The sequence below is a fragment of the Curcuma longa genome, chromosome 3, assembly GCF_044706935.1.
Source record: "Curcuma longa cultivar G26 ecotype Majalengka, Jawa Barat chromosome 3, ITB_CL_G26_1.1, whole genome shotgun sequence".
In the NCBI taxonomy this organism is placed as follows: Eukaryota; Viridiplantae; Streptophyta; class Magnoliopsida; order Zingiberales; family Zingiberaceae; genus Curcuma; species Curcuma longa.
The window spans coordinates 17,771,573-17,790,145 of record NC_133863.1 but is presented as its reverse complement, the minus strand read 5'-3'; the positions used below and the strand labels follow the sequence as shown (position 1 = coordinate 17,790,145).

At 32.9% G+C, this 18,573-nt stretch overlaps 1 protein-coding gene across 1 annotated transcript in view; it reads right to left on the bottom strand.

Annotated features, from left to right (window-relative positions):
* LOC141823944 (protein ENHANCED DISEASE RESISTANCE 2-like) overlaps nt 1-17,950 on the bottom strand; it is a 51,196-nt gene extending 33,246 nt beyond the window's left edge. The window contains exons 1-5 of the mRNA XM_074711154.1: nt 17,494-17,950; nt 17,279-17,353; nt 16,538-16,591; nt 8,812-8,877; nt 8,237-8,331 (exon numbers count right to left, since the gene is read on the bottom strand). Of these exons, the coding sequence (XP_074567255.1) occupies nt 8,237-8,331; nt 8,812-8,877; nt 16,538-16,591; nt 17,279-17,353; nt 17,494-17,631 (428 nt within the window). The 5' untranslated portion in view covers nt 17,632-17,950. The remainder of the gene's footprint in view (nt 1-8,236; nt 8,332-8,811; nt 8,878-16,537; nt 16,592-17,278; nt 17,354-17,493) is intronic.
* Nucleotides 17,951-18,573: the final 623 nt, after the last annotated feature.

The window sequence follows — 18,573 nt, the reverse complement described above, 5'->3', positions numbered from 1 at the left end:
TAACAAATATTATTGGGGATATAACTAAACTATCATATAATCCATCCAGTGTTTTAAAGGCGATTCATTTCACTCATCACCTACCTTAAATGAATCTTATGAAAGCCACTATGCAAGTCAATTTTAAAAAAGCATTTGGTTACTGCCATCAAATCAAGCATTTCATCAAGTCAAGGTATCAAAAACCAATACTTGACATTGATTTTATTGATGGAACGACTATCACCGTACATTCTCAAGAAGCTATTTTTCCAGTGTCATGAACATAGGGCGACACAAGGGCTCTTTCTCTAGAGGTGCTTCAATTTACTTATTTAGTCCAGCATCTTGTAGCATATTTATATGGTAATGAGTAATGTTCGGTAACTGTGATCCAAAAACAAGGTCTATTGCATGCTAAATTATGCGAAGATGTGGCAGTTTATTTGATCACTTTTCAAGACTTAAGTCTTAATACTCATTTAAGACCTTCTTAACGTTAGAGGGATAATCTTCTAATAAATTATTGGGAACCTTACAATCCAAATCTACTATCATTCCAAGTGCTTCCTTTTCTTTCAAATTGAGATTGTATAAGGTGAAGGGACTGCATCAAATGTTGAACTGACCTAGAGGCAAGGTTTAAAAATATCGAGCCATTCCGAGATTTCGGTCCCAGATTGGAACAATACAGTTTCGGTACCGTATCGTACCGTGCCGATATAGTTTTGATATTTTTAAAATATAAAATATATTAATTGAAATAAAAAATTTAATCTAAATATTTAAAAATAAAAAATAAAATATTTTTAAAAAATAATAAGATAATTTTATAGGTTTTAATAAAGTCTATTTAAATTATCAACTATAACTAGGAATTGATTATTAAAATCTCATTAAGCCCTAAGTTTAAAAAAAAATAAAATAAAAATCGTGACTGGCCACGTGCATGACCAGGGGTGTGCGCAGCCCGCGCACAGAGGCGTCACTAGGCCCACGCGACGCCTCCGATGGCATCGTCGGGCCCGAGCGGCGCCTTCGGTGGCATCGCCAAGGTTGCACAACGCCTCCGGAGGCGTCGTCGAGCCCGGGCGACGCCTCCAGAGGCGTTGTCGAGGCGTCTTTCCAGCCGGAACCCCTGTGTCGGTGCTGTGTCGGTACCGGTCCGTCGGCGGAACGAAATTTTTCGTCAGTATCGCACAATACGGCTCGAGATTTCAATCCATGCCTAGAGGTCATAATACCAAAGTCTAGCAAGGATGACATTAGCAACGTTAAGAGGGAGGATTCACACTAAATGTTATTACTGCAAGAGCTTATTTAAAGACGGACCAAACATCTCTACTATTCATGCTACTTTATAGGATTTGGATGGTAGAAACTATATTATTGCAACTTCCATTGTCTATAATGATCTGGTATGTTGTATTTCCATACTTCTCAAAAGCATAGAAAAATACTAGTATGTTCCCATGTGTCATCAGTCGTGGGTGTGGATAGGATGAGGTACACTATGTGAAGGTCATATCTTCTCTACATCTTCAGTTTCTAGGATTTTATCTTTGGGTTCAACTTCTTGATCACTTCCTAAAGCTAGGGAGTATGTTACTTTCAGGAATTCAGGATCATGTATATTACGGTTCCCTAAACAAAACTATGTTACATAACATTGTACTTTTGATGAGGATTAGAATTAGAGTTAGATCTCTCTATCTCTTTAGGGGTTAGACCCGTTGGATGACAATTCCAAGATTGGTTAAGTTATCATTAAGATGTTCTATAAGATGGTGTAGTTCTGATGGAAGGGGTTCATCAAAACAGAGAGACTGATGATCTTCTCAACTTTCATGAACTTGTGGTCAGCAAATTTTAGCAAGTTAGGGGAAAACACCTAAGTTCTCTTTAGATTTCTAGCCTAAGTCCGTCGATGAAGTGAATGATAATAGCTCTATGGTCTTCTCTAGCTTTGCTGCATGTGCAGTTTCTAAAACCAACTAAGGTATTGCATTACAATTAGAGAAAAGTTTTTTAAATCTATTCACTTATTATATAGCTGATCCCAAAAGTATGTCTGCATATAATTTTTTAAATTTATATTGTCTTCCTCTCATTTCATTTTATTTCGTAATGGTAAATTAGTCTGAATATTTTGTCTAAATTTATTAGTAGGTGCAATGAGCTTCATTTTGGCAAATGGGCTTGTTCAATAGGATTAGTATCATACCAATCACTATAATTCTCAATCTTGGCTAATAAGTTATGCATTTGGATCCAACCTACTATGAGAGCTAGATGGCATCCATCTTAAGGCATCTAGTATGCGTCTTTTATTATGCTTATAGTTGTATTAAGGAAAGAAGTCATCGTTATATCTAGGAATAGATTGGGAGGCATGATGCAAATTAAAATGTGTGGATGCACACTTTCTAATGGATCTAATATTTTAGAATTTTTGTTTCACCCATATCACCTAGTTTTCTAATAACTTGTTCGATAAATGTTTTTTGGTCATCCACAAGAGTTTTTAGGATTTTAAGCTTGTTTTCAAAAATCTCACAACTTTATTTACAACTCTCATAGTGGTCTTTGCCATGTCAGATTAAGAGTTGACAAATACTTAAATTAATAAAATTTATAGTAAACTAAAAGGTATAAATGAATGACCATAATATTTCTAGGATAAATTTAACTAAAGATATGATAAGAAAATGAAGGGTACGTAAATTTTGTTATTTTATTTTTGTGGTAAAAGAAAAATTAAAATTTTGTGTGAATAATTAGACAAATAAAGAAAATCAACATCCAATTAAATTAAACAAAAAGTAATTTTAAATGAGGAATAGATATACCAGAAATACAAGTGTATTTTGTTATTAAAGTTTGTCATGTGTCCCAATGATGGGAGAAAGTAGCAATCTCTCAATGTTATAATATATATATATATATATATATATATATATATATATATATATATATATATCAAAATGTAGACTACAACAATAACAATAACAAAGTCTTTAATGAATCCCCCTACATCATTGGACTCGATGCCCTACTATATCATCATCTATATTTAAATGAATCATGATTTCTAGTGCCAACTCATGCCCTCGATACCGGCGACTTTTACCATTCTGGCATAGGATTGGCACCAAGACATCGTTCAAACATTGGATCGGCAAAGAGAAGCAAAGGGAGAGGAAGTGATAAGGTGCGACGACGAGCTGCAATGATGGACGGTGGATGACCGCAAGAGAAGAAGGGAATCGAACCTAAACCTAACAGTATATAACATATATTATGTAGTCATAATAAGTTATAATATAATATATCTGTTATATATAATTATATAACACTTTATACACACACACACACACATATATATATAGTATAACAATTTATATAATATATCTATTATATTAAAATTGATTTTAAATTTAAAGAATAATTTCTGAACTTTTATAAGTTTAAAATTTTAACTTAAAATATCAAAAATTATTTTGATTTTTAAAATATATTTAAATTTTTTTAATAATTAAAATTATATTAAAAATAAATTTAAATTTAAAACAATCTAAACTTTTCCAAAAATATGATTTTAAATATTCCAACTACATTTTTAAAATTAAATTTTTTAAAATATATTAAAATATAATTAAAAAAATAAAGTTATCTTTGAGTTTTTAAAATAATTTTATTTTAGTTTAAATTTTTTTAAACAATTTTAAACTTTATTTTTTAAAATAATTATTTTAATTATTACTTTCATAATTTTAAATAATTTTAAAAATTAATTATATGCTTTAATAATTAAAAGAAACTTTAAATATTCAAACATAACCATTCATACCAATCAAATATTAATAAAAATTTAATTAATATATACTTTATTTTTTAAAAAAATATCAAAATTGTATCAATACGGCATAATACAATACTGAAACCGTATCGTTTCAGTCTAGAACAGAAACTCCAATACGGCTTAAAATTTTAAATCTTAAAATGAAGTTTATCCGATTTTATCATTGCTAACTAATCTTCTTTGATCACTCTTCCTCGATTAATATCATATTTGTCATGATCTTACACTACCTAACTAAGACATTTATTGATCGTATATGTACATATTCATACTATTTTAAACACGTCTTTAGAGTTTTCTCTCAATAGGTATAGCCCAACTTTATCTCCAATGTTTTTATTTGTTATTTGTTCATCCTTATATATCCGCATATCTACCTTAACATCTTCATCTCTGCGACTCTGATATTCTACTTGTGTGCTCAATCATAACCCAACATCTATCTTCATATAACATAAAAAATCTAATCCCCATTTTATAAAATTTCTCTTTAAACTTTGAAGGGACTCTATGATCACAAAGAAATGCTCTCTTCTATTTCAGCTGTCTTATTTGTATCCTATGTAAATCATCTCTATCAACCCCTCCATCCTTTTGCAAAAATGAATCTAAATACTTAAAACTCACAGTTATAAATAACTCATCATTTCCTATCTTAACAATTGTCTTTCTGTGTCCACTACTACTAAACTTAAATTCTATATAATAAAACATTTTACTTTTAGTATTTCCGATCAAGATTCAAGTTTAGCATTTACCTTTTCACGTCTCATCAACTAAAATAATATTATCTGCAAACAATATAAACCATGATAACATGTCTTGTATGTGTCCAGTGAATTTATCCATAACTAATATAAAAAGATATGAACTTAGAATTAATCCTTAATGTAACTCTATCTTTATAGAAAATCCTTCAGTTAATCCACTTGTAATCTTGACTCTTGTCATTATATGTTCATACATATCCTTAATTATTTCAATATATGTTATGCAAGCATATTGTTTTTCTAGAATTCTCCATATAATTTCCCTCAAAACTGTCATAAGCTTTTTCGATGTCAATGAATATCATATGTCTGAGAAGATGTATAGTTTCTATCATTAACCTTTTATGTATGAATCTAAATTGATTTTCAATTACTTGCTTTCATTTTTTTTATCACTCTTTCCAAAAGTTTTATAGTATGACATTAGCTTTAATACTCCTATAATTCGCATGATTTTAAATGTCTCTTTTGTTTTTATACAAGGAACTAAAATACTTACTCTCCACTCATTAAGTATTTTTTTTCGTTTTCAATATTAAATTAAATAATTTCGTAATTCATTTAATATTCTACTTCACTAGACACTTCCATAATTCTATTAAAATATCATATGATCCAATCGTTTTTCTATTTTGTATCCCATTTGAATTCTCTAATAAAAATTTAAATTTCTATACTCCTCTTACTTAAATTTCCTAAATTTAGTTGATCACCTAAACCTTCATTAAAAATACCACTTTCATCACATCCTTTGTTAGTACCCTATCGGATTCATCTTAATGCATCTTATTTGAATAAGATCCCTTGTTTTCCTCTCTCACTCGCTTTACCTATTTTATAGATGTTTTTTTCCCTTCTTTTTATATCAACTTGTAAACACAAGTGTTCAAAAGTTTCATTCTTGCCTTCAATCACTGCTTTCTTAGCCTATTTTTTAGTCACTACATACTTTTTTAACTTTTCATTGTTCTTACAAGTGTAACTTAAAATGTTATTATTTTTTTATCACTTTCTCCTGTGCTTCCTCATTCCACTATCAAGATTCTTTATTTGATAATACCCATCCTCTTGGCTCACGAAGTAGGCTCTTAGCCACTATTTTTAAATTTGATATAATCTTATCCCATATTGTATTTGAGTGTTGTGTATTTCTCCTAATACATGTGCTCTACCCTCCCCTTAAAAATACTTTGTTTCTCATCTTTTAACTTTCACCACTTGATCCAAGAGTCATGAACATTTTCCTTAGTGATACCATGTTTGAGGTGGGTACCTAATATCACTAACCTATATTGGATAGTTAAGTTTTCTTTAGAGATGACCTTGCAATCTTTATAAATTTTTCTATCCTCCTCCTAACCATAAGAAAGTCAATTTATGACTTATTGTTCCCACTTTTAAAAGTAACTAGGTGTTCTTATCTCTTCTTAAAAAATGTATTAATTATTATAAGTTCATATGCTATCCGATCAATATAGTTTTTCCTCCATTTCTTATTCCAAAACCATAGCCCTATGCACCTTATCATATTCTCATTTCTTGAATAAAAACTATAGTCTCTATGCACCCTATTATATTCTTTATTTCTTACTCTTACAAATCCATTTAGATCTCCTCCTATTAAAATCATCTCTTTTGTTGTGTTCTACCTCATCTAGGTCTTCCAAACCTATGTTTCATATTTTCATTTAATCTTACTTGAAGTGCATATATGCTAATTAAATTAATAATTTCTTTTACTACCACTATCTTGAGAGCTATAATCCTCTCCCTTACCAACTATTCCTGCTACTTCGTCACTTAACAAACTATCTATAATAATACCTATTTCATTTCTCATTTTACTCTTTCTTCTGTATTATAACTTAAAACCTGAGTTCTCTATCATTTTCGTCTTCTCCTCTACCAATTTATCTCTTGTAAACACAAAATATTTTCAAAATATAGACTTATTATTAATTTTATAGATTAGTTAAACTAATCTATTAAATTTCTAGGTTTTAAATTCGAAAACAATAAAGGTTGCAAGTGAGGTAACCATGTCGTGTTGTGAGCGGAGGCGACACTAAAGCAAGTGGTTCTCAGTTGTAGAGACAACAAGTGCTCAAAAAGATCGACAAGAGAAATTGAAGGCAACATGACGCTACAATCACTCCACCAAGATGATCCACACATTGGTAGCATCAAGTGGAATCTCTAAGTTGGGTGGGTGCGACAAATTTAGGTGAAGCGAAGGCAAGGAGAGTTGATGAAGCTCATGGCATCCTCTACTAGATAGGGTATGGGTGTCGAGGTCCCACTGTGTGAATCCTAGTCGCACCAAGCAACACTAGACGGAGTTGTGGCGGAGTTAGATGGCTAACATGTAGAAGGGCAAGCACCATAGCTACTTTTAGCAGAAGTGAAGAAGGAAACTAGATTAAATCGTACCTACTAGCTAGGTTTTAATGATAAAGGAGGGCAAAAGGTCCCTTTGTTGCAAGAGTGGGGAATAAGGTAGCTCATGGGGAACTCAATTGCACAAGCTCTTGCTTCAAGAAATACATGACGGGAGAATGAGTGAAGTTTGTCATAGATCAAGTGTTGTGGTAGGTACCAATGACAATTCTTTTGTGGCAAAGAATGAGAGAAGGGAACGAAATTATCGAGCCAATTGAAAACTCATTAAAAAGGTGGGAGAACTTGTACAAGACTAAATTAATTAATGCAAACTAAGAATAACTCATCCCATCGAAAGAGGAAATAATATTAATAGAAATATAATTCAACACAAGAGATCCTAAGCCCTTTTATAGATCGACACTCCTTTTATACATAGACAATGAGATTGATTCTTTATAAAATATGATTTGGTTGCCTAAAACAATCCAACAAACACTAAATAAATCTAAACGATTTTTTTTTAAACTTAAGATAATAGAATGCTTAATTGTATCACATAATCAATTAACAAATAATCACATAAAAAGATATACCCCCGCCCCGCCCCCAATTAAATTTCAGGATAAGTGTTGGGTTTAGGCTACGCTAATCTAGTTTACTCACTTGCATGTGAGAAGTGTTAGGAAAAAAAATCCTTAACTGCTTGAATGTTAGGATGATGGTAGACCAATAAAATATAGGGAATGAACTTTAATCATCCAGCAATCATATCATGTTTATCAACCTTAGAAGAGTTAACACGAGGACCTATTTTCTACTTCAAATATCAACTTTAAAATGGTTATGTCACCAAACAGAATATTATTCTATTAGCCTGCATTGTTCGCGTGAAAAATAATAAGTATAATTTTCTATTTTCTCTAACATCAATTCACTAGCAAACAACTATTTATTCGATAGATTTTAAATGTTAGGATTGAATTTTAAATCAAACCAGAGTTAGAAATTGCCAATCTTTCATAGTGATGGGTATGAAATAGGCTTTTTCCTACTAATATCTAACAGAAGCCAAAAGAGAGAATTAGATATCTAAGACAAATACATATGCTTGCCTCATAAAGATACAAGCATAAAACGAGTTAAAAACAGAAGCATAAATCAATAGTATTGTCATCTGATTAAGCTACAAAACCATTCCTTAATATTTTTCAACACTATATAGCCACACAAAATCAGCACTCACTGGCTTTCTCTGTCAGAAGAAGAGGCATTCCTTCCATTGTCTGAGGCAGGCATTGTAGAAAAAGCCTTGTTTCCATTTGCTGTTGGAGGATCTTGCTGTTCAATAAAGAGAGCCAGTTAATTCAGGATTGACCATTACTTAAACAACCAAGAACAACCTCCTAAAATTGGTCTTAGAGAAAGAATATCACAGCATAAATTTTAGGGCAAGCTTAAAATGAATTAAACAAGATTCAGGCTGTTCTAAATAAAAAAAAGTCTGTCATGTTGATTATGGCAAAGAAAAGGAGTAATAGAATCAATATACTACTACAATAGTGACACCCGTCATCACATTGCAATAGCCACATCTGTGTAAAACAAAAATTTCCAAATTAAATAACTAGAATTTGAAGGGCTGACTAGAAGTTAGTAGTCATATCCAATGAATCCAATGACATTCAAATAACTAGAAGTTTGATAGTTCGTTCAAGGTTCAACAATATGTGTATGTGATGAGAAATGCTTCATGGTTAAATCCAGTATGAGCTAACATTAAAACAGAAAGACTGGTGGACCAATGGAAATTTCACTCGCCTGATCAATAACAAGTTCAATTTTCTCCTTCCAAATCAATGCCTCCTGAATGTTGAATGCCGCCATCTGTTTAACCAGAAAACATGTACTGAGAAAAATATTGTGCACATACAAACAAGCATCTAGGCAATAGATTCCTTCCAATGACAGAGATAGTAATCCAAAAAGATATATCAAAAAAGATACACACTTTTTACAAGTAATAGAATCAAATCTTTATTTTGATTACAGTTTTAAATCTGGTTCCGTGCTAGCCGGCTCCAGCAATACTTAGCATTCCATCCATCGACCAGCACATGAACCAGTTGATGCACTGCTTACCAGCTGTTGATACCACTCCTTACCAGCTTCTCCCTGAGTAGTCTTCTTTTGTCAGGCTTCTCTGAGCATGCCTTCTACCATGTGGCTTCCCCAAGCACATCTTCGGCAAGAAGCTTCCCTAGGTCTTCCGCAGTTCATAATCTCTTGTGTAAGGATTCCAACTAGAGTTATCTTTCATGAGCTAGCACTCCACTGTAGAGACATATCAACTCGCAATCTCATCTCTTCTGCAAGGGATCCTATTGGAACTTGTCTTACGTGAGCTAGGGTTTTGTTGGAGCAACTTCATCAGCATATGACCTTGTATTCTTCGTGATCTCATCTTCTTCCAATGAGGGTTCCTACTAGAGCTAGGTATGTGTTCTTCCTCCCCCGTTTCTCCTTCCATCCTCAGTTTCTTCTTTTTCTAATTGATGTTCACCAGTGCCATCCTGGTACGCTGTTGGCAACACCAGCATAGCTCATTCTGGCCTAGAACCAAAACTCTGGCACAAAATGAGATTTTGAACCTTGATTTGAACTAAACTTTTTAAATTAAAAAACAAAAAATTTGGATCCCATTGTCAATGAAATATGTCAACATGAATCATTTCATAAAGAAACAGCACTAAAACCCAAGCTTCTAAATGTCAATCTGTGCAGCAAAGGTCAATGCACCTATGTGTTGAGATGCGGGACCAAATCCAAACATGAAATAAGTTGAGAAAAGGCCTCCACATGGGAAAGCAAACATGAAGGTAAACACTGTTTGAACATGGAAAAGATCTCAATGCCAGTGTCAGCTATCCCTGAGTGGCAAAGCACACAGACTAGATCAGTGAATAGATGGAAAACCTAGCAGTTTGAAATTAGTGAGCAATGTTAAAAATCCAAAATGGCAGGCAATGTAATTCTATTTCCCAGCTTCCTCAAAATGGACCAAGTTAATAAAGATTAGCATGACGATATTCAATGTTTCTCCTCCAAGAGAAGATTAGTTCTTGTGAATTTTTTTACCACCTCTCTGAGTTTTTAGTTTTGTAACTTATAAGTATTAACTTAAACATTTTCCTTTGAGCAGTAAACACAGTCATTTGGGTTCGTGTTTTCATGATTTGCTTGGGTATGTGATTCTCTATAAATAGGCTGGTTAACAACAGGTTTTGCATTTTATAAATTGCTTCAATGAGAATGTAACATATATTGAAACTATAGATTGCAAAATTTGATTAGTACACTTTATTATGCATGTTTTTATGTCATATTATTTAATCCAGATAAATATATCTCAACATTTCTTCGTTAATATGATACATGGTTGCATACGTGCCCCCATAGCATATATAGTCCGTCATGCAGTGGACAAGCTAAAAACACTAATTCAATCTTTAATCTTGCAACAGAGCATCTTAAAATATATTTTATTTAAGTTGATATTCTTATTCATAGATTATAAGTGATAAAGCATGATATATATATATATATATATATATATATATATATATATATATATGCAATAAAATGCTCGTACTTCAGCAAAAAATGGTGGAATCCATCACTCCAGCAGCCCCACACGGTCGGCACCACGACCATCTGTGAGGAGGTAAATCGAGAAATTGCAGTTGGCCATGACGGAGGAGAGCATTGCCTCGGCTTCGCCGAGATTCGATCCTTGCCCATTTCAGTAATTCTGTTCCGTCGTAACCAACTCAACTATGCCTCGGGAGTAATATAAAAAAAATGTTCGTACTATATCTTGAAAATTTTGTCAAATCAATCATACATCATGAAATGAAAATAAAAATACATATATTAAGCGGCAGGTGAAGGCATCAGACTCGCCGCTTATTAAGCGGCTATTGTAGATTAAAAATACCATTTTGGATCGTGCAGGGGCAGCAAACCAGACGACATCTATGCTCAACTCTTGGTATGACTCGACCTGGCAAGGCACTACACATATGACTTCTTTTTACCGAAGGGGCAACAGTCATCTTGGACTACAGTGGTTTAGCGACCAGGCATCATGCCCAAGCATAGTTTTGTGTTGTGGCTACTTGCACATGGACGCTTGCATACTAAGGATAGACTTCCTTATATGACATGCAAGACCTGCCCCCTATGCCAAGGGGAGGATAGACTCAAGATCACCTTTTCTTCAACTGCTTAGTTAGCAGGGCCCTATGGACCAGAGTGCATACTTAGCTAAGTATCCAACAAAAGATAAGCACTGTGAGACGAATGCTACAAGTCTTCCAAAGGGAGATTAGAGGCTCTAGGCATATTAGAAAGATGAGGACCTTGGCTATGTCTTGTATGGTATATCTTATTTGGCAATCTAGAAATCATTGTAATTTGATGGGGGCTTAAGGATCTTGATAGGATATTCATCTAGATTCTTCTCAGTGCTTAATATATTTGCCTTATCAAATAAAAAGACACATATATTTACTAATTACAAGTGATAGTACAAAGGGAAGTATGACAAAATTAATGAAACATTATGTTGAAGAAGTTTAATGACTTAATGCAATCACATATGCATACACATGGTTGCATAGCTACATATCACATATTGACATGTATGAATCGTCAATTGGCTGGCCCAAACTTAACTAGCATAGATTTTGATCTAACTAAATAAATATAAAAAGGAATAAAGTATACATAAAGAATAATTGACACATGAAAATATAAATGAACGACTAGATCAATGTTAGATTTAATATCTGAAATTGACAAAACAAGAAGGAAATAATAAACTTGTCTCACAAGATAAAAAAAACTATTAATTTATCACTTTTATAGGGAAAAATCCACACACTATCATCATTACCCTCATCTTCTAGCAGAGTTAATCTTAGTCCTCAAACATCAACAACATGATCTTATCCCTCAAAGTTTATGCAATCTTATATAGTCTTAATGTATATTCTATCATTTTATCAATGACTATAGCTATTCTTGATAGTAGTATCTTTTTATTTGAATATTTAAGTAAACTCACATCCAAAGTTCAAAAATCGTGCCACATTTTGATTTTTAAATGTTATATGGTGTCAGTGACAAATTAGAGGTGGAAGAAAGGAGGAGATGAAGAAAAAATAAAAAAGACAAGAAAACTATATAGTTAAACTTTCACTTTATGTTCCATCTAAACTATACTTTTGATATTATCTAATATTGACACAAACTATAAAATAATAATAACATTATCTCTATTCATCTCAAATTGTGTTATCTATGTTATAGCATGCTAAACGATGTCGAGTGTTGGCGGACAAGATATTCACTGTTTGATATAATGGAACAAAAGACTTTGCATGTAGAGTAGTATCCAGTTTGATAATATATCATAATGATACGTTCCAACTGTGCCATGTGGCAAGTTACAAAATTTCATACCATGCTCGCCCCTAATACATCATCTTTTGTCTATGTTATTTTCTAACTACTAATCCAATTGTAATCCAAAACATAGACAAGATACCACAATCTAGTAAATTTTTCTTTTAAACCTTGCAGGATCACGATTTCACAAATCTCTAATTGCTCCTCTCATCTCAATCACTCACTCAATATCTTACTTATCATAAATTCATCAATATTTTCTTTTTATTAAATAAGAAATATGAGATATCTAAAGTCCTTAAAGAAATCTCATGTTCAATCACAATTATTCTCTCATATTTTTTGTTATTAAAATTATATTTTATATATTCAATTGTTATTTTAATTAATTTAAAACTTTTAATGTAAAAAAAATACATAGAATAAGTCACAAATGTGCTATTTTAAAATCTTTAAATCCTAGTGATCTGCCATAAACTAAGAGGAGCTTCATATGGTGTTTAAATTTTAACTCAAATGTACCAATCCCATATCTTGCTGAAAATAAAATGACCAAAAAAGATTTAAGTCAACAAAAATCAATTCTACATTAACCTATAAAAAATATGGCTCTAGATTCACTTATAACTCAACATACTAAATCTTGAGATGTCATTTATCTAATAAGATGATAATAAAAAAATATAGAGAAAAACAAAGAACAAGATTTGCACATCTGTTTTATTAATTTAGAGAAAAGCTTGTGACAAAATCCCCAAACAACTAGTATGATGGATTTTGGAGGGCAAAAGGAAGATTTAATAATTATAATTGATGTGGAATAAATGTGTATGGTAATGTTGGTGCTAATGATAAAGATGTTGAGAATGTGACAAATGATTTTCTGTGGCTATAGGCTTTCATCAAAATCATCTCTAAATCTCTCTTTAGTTAATACTAGATAAACATTGTTGCTCGCTGAGATTGTATTGTTCACTTTATAATTTTTTGAACTTTTAGTACTTCCTTACACCTAAAATGTTTATGTTTCTCTAATGGGATAATGTATTGCTTCGAAGCTTAAAATGATGGATTTCTAAAAGTATTTAGATTTTAACGATATGATTTCTATATGATGTATCTGTTCATTTAAATATTGCAATCGTTGTTGTTGTTGTTGTAAATGAACTTATTTTAATACATTGCATGGGATGTGGTAACACAATGATGGAAACTTATTTCGTAAAAAATGATAAGTTGTTGTAAAAGGAAAATAAAGGGGTAGTACATTTTAAAAGAGAAAAAGTCAACAAGTAGCCCAAGGGACACTTTTATTTACGAGAAAGTCATTCTTAGAGTATGGGGCATGATAATTTTGTGGTATCAAAGTGAGTTGATTCAAAAATTTTGTAGCTTTGAGTCGGTTTGGAAATTAAAAATTCAATATTCGTTATTTGAAATTATGGGTCTTTCTTCCTTGGATTTTAATATTTTGAATTTCATAATGTTATTTATAGGGCAAGCCAAGGAGCGGCTCTAAGCAATAGGACCTAAAGGATCAATATGGTTTCCTATAGAGTTTCTTGTGGCAAGATAAAAGTGTTTTACCTCTTTTCTAAATATTTAATGGTGATTCATAGTTACATGATACTCGTCTTAGTGGTGTCAAAGACAAGTAACCATGGTTTGGCTAACAGTGAGCAGGAACAAAGGTTAACAAGAGAATTGATAACTTGTGTACGCTTTACCTTGATAGGCTTAGGAAAATGACTTGTGCCTGTATTATTTTATGGATTAATAATCTGTTTTGTTTTGTTAGTTCTTAATCTAAAGCATTGCTCATTTTTACATATGTGATTTATTGTCTCTTTGATTTAGTGGAGTTTAAGCATATTACTTAAAAAATTGTTGGCTTGGAGTGCTATGGAGTAAATGGCTAACAATGCAGATCTTAAGGATACCAAGCAAATAAAATGAATTTCTAACGTTGTTGAAGAGAAGCAACCGTAGTTTGGCTAAGAGTGAGTAGGAACAAAGGCCAACAAGTCTTAGTATAAAGCATTCTTACATATGTGATTTATTGTCTCTTTGATTTAGTGGAGTTAGAGTAAGTGGTTAACAATGCATATCTTCAGGATACCAAGCAAATAAAATGAATTTCTAACGTTGTAAGGAATCTTAGTTAGTGGAGTCTATGTTTCAAGGGTGTGCATCAAGGCAAACCCGCCACTAGGTCAGTAGTGATGCAGTAACAATATTTTCATGGAGTTTTGAGAAATACTTTTACCCATATATTTCATTATGGATCTCAGAAGCATAATATTCCATTTTCGAGAATTGATAAGTGTACACTCTGTAATTAATCTGATTCTAAGGTTGACTTTGTTTCTTGACCTAATATATCGAATAGAAGCTTTTCCTTATTTTATTTTAAAAGTTGTATAATGAGTAGTGTAAAGGATTTTACTTTATAATTAGATGGTTTTGATGTTCTATATCACCTTAATTAAGTGATTGATGATCATTGATCTATAAGTGTTGGATTATGAATAGAAAATAATCTCATAAGACCTATATGATTTGGGTAAGGAGTCAATATTGTGATCCATGATGTAAATCATGGTAAAAAAGCATTAATGATATATGAAATGAGGTATGTAGGTCAAATCACATTCGCTCTAAAACTCTTGATGTAGCACAAAAATCAAACCAGCATACCATAGAAGAATGTGGATAAAATTAATGGAGGAGATAAATATCTCAAAGAGAAAATACTAACCCAGAAGACACAAAAAAGAAACTATTATCACCAAAAGAATCAAAAAAGAAATTTTCTTATTTCAAATATCTTGTTTAATACAAGGGAGCCTAACCCCTTTTTATAAATTGACAATAAAACATTTTTTATAAAAGAACTCAATTTATACTAATAAAATCTCTAACTATATAAAAGCTCTATTTTAACTTTTTCTAAAAAATAAACATCCTTTTAAAAATTCTCCTATTTTCTTAAAAATATAAGAATAAAAATTTAATGACTAGTACAATTTTAAACTTTTTAACAATAAATAATATTTAAAATTCTAACTGCATTATTCTCCCGTACTAAAGAGAAATCGACTCTAGGCAAGTTGTCAACTCCTCTTCTTGGTTCATCGCTTCCAAGCATAAGGGAGAATTAGTTCCACTACAATGTTTCTTCATTTATTATTTGGGCATCCCTTCCAAAAAAAGGAATCAAAGTACTTCACTTCTCTTTTTGTGCTTTAACATTATGTTTTTTTACTCCATATTAGTAACCCATTCAAACAAGTAAGAATGCATTTGAATTTGTAAAGTGAGAATGTCAACCAAGTCTTCCTTGCAATAATGAAATGAGTAGGTAGTAAAAATGTGGAAGAATTCACATTCTTATAATAAAGTCAATATACCAAGATGGATGCTTAAAATTTCTCTTAGTACATTAGCATATCCTCCAATTTAAAAATTAAATGTGTTTAAATAAATAATTATTGTAATCAATTTTTCTTACATTATGGTCAAATAAAGTAGATACGAATGCATCTAAAGTAGACGCGATAAGGAAAATTAAATATATAAATACATGAAATTTTACCATATCACTAGGTACTTTATAATAATCATTACTCAATATAAGTTTATTCATAATATATTATAAAATGAAACTCAAAAGCAAATAAAGACTTGGTTAACAACGATAAAACAAGTTAAAATTTATTTAAATATAGATGATGATATACTAGGGAATAAAGCCTAATAGTGTGAAGGATTCATATAGCCAACCTCATCTAAAGGGATAATGCTTGGTTGTTGTTGTTGATTGTTGTATCAATCCAACTCAAAGCTCTATATCGGTCGAAATGATTTTGCTAAATCATAATTGCAACTTTTTAGATCATCAACAAATTATCAATGCTTAAGATTTATATTGCTTGTTGTAGCTACTACATGTTTTTATTGAAGCATCAGAAATCTTAATCCTAGTTGCAATTTAGACTCGATAGAAATAAATTCTTAAGGTGGATAAAATGAGACAATTGATCAATTTAGTAAAAGAAGTGATGCAAGCACAAACCATAAGTCGATGATGCTTCTCTTTCTTGTTGTAAACACATAGAACATACACCGTCTGCATGCACAAAAATTTAATAAATAATGCAATAAAGGAGAAGAAACAAGCAAAATTTGGCAGACGAGTGTAAAGCATCTAAGTATAATAACAAACTTAATTGTCTAATAAATAAATACATAACTTGTATAAAAAGGGTGTGATAGAACACTAAGACAATCACAACAACGGACATCTTTGATAAGACTAAGACATTAGCACTGTAAGTATCTCATGTTTTTACAAAGAATTTAAGAGTGAAGCTATGGTACACTGCTCTTAAGCAACCACATTTACAAATGTTCTGCTTGTAAAGAACGGGAATTCTAAAACTAGGGAAGAATTAGATCTTTGTTCTTCTTCTCTTTTATTTTCTTTTATGGTTAGATCTGATCGATGAAATGCAAAAAAAGCATAGAATGCATACAGAGGCTAAGTAGATATGGCTTGAGGTAGATCAAGAAGAATTGACAAAGTGTCAATTTCAAGAATTAAAAGTCCTAGTATGATCAAGAAACACTCTAGTGCAAAAGGAGGTTAAGATGTGTATAGTTTGATGATGGATGTAATAATCAAACTTGGACATGAGCAATGCTGATTTATTGTAACTAGGATCAAACTGAACACTGTAAATTGAATGAAAGACAATGTTGAACATTAATTAGGTCAGGAATCAAGATTTTCCCCTTAATAAAGATGAAAACTTACATGCCCGTGGTGCGTTTTAAGCCCCCTATCCTCCACTCTACAGTTTCCATCGATAAGAAGTGTCTTGATTGGAACCTGGTCAGACAAAAGGTAGTCAGCATCATAAAAAAAACATTTAAATCTTCACTTGAAAATACTCAAGCACAGGGGGAAAAAAAAGATCTTCGTGACCCAATTGAATTGGATGATCCCACAAAAGATCGGTAGTGAAATACCATGTTATCCTGGGGCTTCCTCTTGTAGTACGCAAGGACCCTGGTTTCCAGGACGAAGTACCGCATGTGGATGAAAGAGCGTCCGATCTTCCGCCTTCCAATACGAACCATCCATCCCTCGTACACCGCCTTAGACATCTTTTCCCGTCTTCCTCACAAACGCCCGAACTCTTCTATCTAACTTATAAACTACTGCGTCATGAATGTTTACCGCAAAATATCAAACTGAGAGCGAGGGAGAGAGAAGCGAATAGGACGAGCAGAGCCGATCACAAATCTTCCTCGACTCGAAGTCAACCCTAGCGTAAAGAAAGAACACGATTGGCAGGCAGCTCTCAAAGACAGCGGGCGACGAGGTCGGATCGTCCTCCTTGCCGGGATCGATCGGCACGCCCAAAGCGGGCGGTGCCGGGATCAGAAAGAAAGAAGTTGTGGATGACAACCGACCGAGTCGAGCCCGAGCCGGAGCGAGGAGGTAGTGGACTGCAGAACGGGTTGGGTTTTTTAAATGATGGAGCAGCGGCCAGGAAGCGGCGGACAGTGGTTTAGGATTAGTAAACAATAACCACCCCCATCTGTCCCAGCACATGGATTAGTAAACAATACGCTTACCCAAATCCCCATCTTACTTTTATCACCCTTTCCATCCAACAATTTCACATATTAATTCATCCAACAATTTCACATAGGGAAATATGTACATTCCCAACCTCCGCTGTCTGGAAACGTGTAAACAACGGACGTTCCCATTTCTGAAATGTTGGGAAACATTTTCATCTGTGGAAACTTCAACCTCACGGTGACCTTATCGTCCTCTTACCGTGGCGACGAGGAGGGGACGACGAGGCAGGTGCGCACCTCCCCGACCACGCCGACGAGCGTCTCCGAGCTCCTCCGTCAACTTGGGGTGTTGGTGTCCTGCGGCGGCGACCAAAGGAGCGGCGACAGCTGTGGGGTGGAGAAAAAGCAAGGAAGGGAAGAAGAGAAGAGAGGACGACGTCGGCAAGTGTGGGCGGCGGCGGCAAAAGATGAGGAAGAGGAGAAGAGGAAGCAAAGATGGCGTCGGCGAAACAAGGGAGG